At 38.0% G+C, this 2,998-nt stretch overlaps 1 protein-coding gene across 5 annotated transcripts in view; it reads left to right on the forward strand.

Moving 5' to 3' along the window:
• The window catches only part of LOC106874759 (uncharacterized), a 259,055-nt gene that overhangs the window by 146,269 nt on the left and 109,788 nt on the right, over positions 1–2,998 (forward strand). For 4 of the 5 annotated variants that reach the window (XM_052974950.1, XM_052974946.1, XM_052974948.1 and 1 more), the window contains exon 14: positions 242–502. The exons of the other annotated variant lie outside the window; for it this stretch is intronic. In XM_052974950.1, coding sequence (XP_052830910.1) covers positions 242–502 — 261 coding nt within the window. The remainder of the gene's footprint in view (positions 1–241; positions 503–2,998) is intronic. 5 annotated transcript variants of the gene reach the window in all.

Below are 2,998 nucleotides of genomic sequence, written 5' to 3' on the forward strand. Positions count from 1 at the left end.
ATCAACTTACAAGTCTTTGGTTAGCCCAGGGGCTATGATAGAAGACACTTGCCCAAGTGGAAATGAACTCAGAACCACACAGTGGGACTGAACTCAGAACCATGTAGTTGGGAAGCAAACTTCTTACCACACAGCCACTGAACTAATCCTCTCTCTCTTTCTCTCTCTCTTTCTCTCTCTCTCTCTCTCTCTCTCTCTCTCTCTCCGTTACAATTTTCATACCTACCTCTATTATTTTCAGCTATTATTATTCCTGTACCAGTGAATGTAAAGTATTACGAATCAACAAAACTAATAACGTTTATAGTGAAATCGGAGTACGATTGCTGTGCAAGTTTACTGATTGATCGACAAATCGAATCTTTGTGGTGCAACACAACTTTGTTGCCAATGAAGAATAACACTTTAAAAATTGGATATACAGATGTTTTGAAGTTGCAATTACGACTGTGTCTCCGGCAAAGAAATGATTTGTGTGGAAGCTATGTTGAGGCTGAAAGAGGTAGGAAAAGATAGTTTCCTGCTTGTCCTTTTTCTTTTCTCTTTCCCTTTTTACTTGTTTCAGCCATTTGGCCGCGGCCATGCTGGGATGCTGTCTTGAAGGGTTTTAGTCGTATTTTCTTTTACCCTAAGCCAGGAACTTTTCAGCACCCCCTCATATGAATATACACATATACTTGCAAATGAGTGTGTATGTAGATAAAAATGCATGACTGTATATATGCATATATATACCTACCTGAATGTATGTGTGTAATGAACGAATGAATATAAGTATGTATATGAGCAGAAATGTACCCCCCGCCCTCCCCCAACTTTGTATACAAAATTAAATAAGTTCAATTAATTTCCAGATGTTAGCATAAAGTACCAGGAATATATCTCACTGGGGATTACACTAAATTGGTAAATGAATATAGACAGCAGCTGAAGGGAAAAAAATACTGCATATATGGGTGCACCTGTGCGCCTAAGTTATGAATAGATAGATAGATAGACAGACAGACAGACAGATAGATAGATAGACAAACAGATAGATAGATAGACAAACAGACAGATAGATAGATAGATAGACAAACAGACAGATAGATAGATAGACAAACAGACAGATAGATAGGTAGACAAACAGACAGATAGATAGACAGACAAACAGACAGATAGATAGATAGACAAACAGACAGATAGATAGATAGACAAACAGACAGATAGATAGATAGACAAACAGACAGATAGATAGACAGATAGATAGATGGATGGATGGGTAGATATTGTTATGTATACCTATAATATAATGAAGGGAGTGGTATTAGTGGTAATTAGGGTGACAATTAAAACCAAAGGAATGTTTGACTTAATAGAAATAATGACTGTGCTAAAGAATTTATTAAAGGCATATAGAATAGAGAGAAACATTGGTTACCGAACTCTGGTCAGTATGAAAGTATATAATATAAACATATATATATATAGATATACACACACACACACATGCATACATTGGTGTATACACACAGAGGCACACATTATGTATACATACATTGATACACACACACACCATTTAGCTATTCTCCCTCCTGCTTCAAAGGTTTGTATTAAGTCCCATATATATATTACTGTTTAATAAGGTTTCCTCAATACAGTTTCACCCTTCACATTCAGCTGTTGGTCATCATACAATGCAAACACATACACATTCTGTTCCCTAACCCACCCCTCTTCCATCTTTAAGGGACTCTCCCATACCTTACTGATTCACTCGCAACCAATGTCTCCACTCTGTACCACGAAGGTACTGTAACTGGGCTTCTTAATCCTATTCTCCCTGTCTTCTCTTCTTACATCTTCCATCTATAAGGTCCTGTATTTTTTTTTTCCTTCCCCTAATTCCTGGTTCCCTACACCCTTCCTACATCTCACATTTGTAAGGGACTATCCCTTTCATTCAATGGCTTACTGACTGTCACAAGACAACTTCTTCCCTTCCCGGTGCACTGGTGTCTCACTGCACTAGTGCACCCTATTATTGTCTCAGAATTAGCACACTACCTCCCTCTGCTTCACACACTCACTGAAACCCCCTAATGTAGCTTGGCTCCTCTTTATTCCCTTTCTCTCTCACCCCTCCTCTGTCCTTCATCGTTTTCAGTCCATTACTGTCTCTTTACCCTCTCCTTTTTACTGTCATCTCTTCATTTTTTTCTATCCTTTCTGTTTTCCTTATTCACACCTCTCTTTCTCTCATTTTCAGTTCCTCTCTCTCTCTCTCTTTCCCCCTTCACCAACTTCTCTCTCATTCTCTCTGTCTTTCTCCCCACTTTTTCTGCCTCACTCATTACTTCCTTTCTCTTTTCTTACTCACTCCACTTTCTACAGACCCAGAAAACCACCACCACCATCATATGCCTATATACTCTGCTCTGCCTGCCATACAAAATATTCTTCCTTCTCTTCATACTCCCACCCCCAATCGGCAGTCAGCCCTCTCTCTCTTTCTTTTTCTCTCTCTCCCTACTACATAAGACATATTTTTTATGTATCTTTTCTTGTCTGTTTTTTTTTCTCTTTGCCCTCTTTCCCAAGAGAAATAACACTCCCCCAAGTGTGTACGGCTGTGTGTGTGTGCTTGTATGTGCAACACCCTCTCTTTTTCCTTCTCTTCTGCTTCTTCATAACTATCTTGTCAAAAAAAAAAAAGTTATCAAAGAGCTATTAGTGTTGGCTCCAGAACTTATCTGACACAATTGTCAAACAATTTATATAATTTATAAAATATACTTAAGGAGGAATTGCATCTGCATAGATACATAAATTCATGTTTATAAACATGAGGAAACTTTGAAAAAAGAAACCTCTCTGCTTACTCCCCCAAAGAAGCACTTTTTGACCACAACAATATCAATACTGTCCTAGTTGTTTCATTATTTCACTTTTTGTTTGTCAGCCAGCAAGTTTCCTTTCCCCTTATTTTAGAATTTATCACAGATCTTTAATCTCTACA

This window comes from Octopus bimaculoides, chromosome 20 (assembly GCF_001194135.2).
Source record: "Octopus bimaculoides isolate UCB-OBI-ISO-001 chromosome 20, ASM119413v2, whole genome shotgun sequence".
Taxonomy (NCBI): domain Eukaryota; kingdom Metazoa; phylum Mollusca; class Cephalopoda; order Octopoda; family Octopodidae; genus Octopus; species Octopus bimaculoides.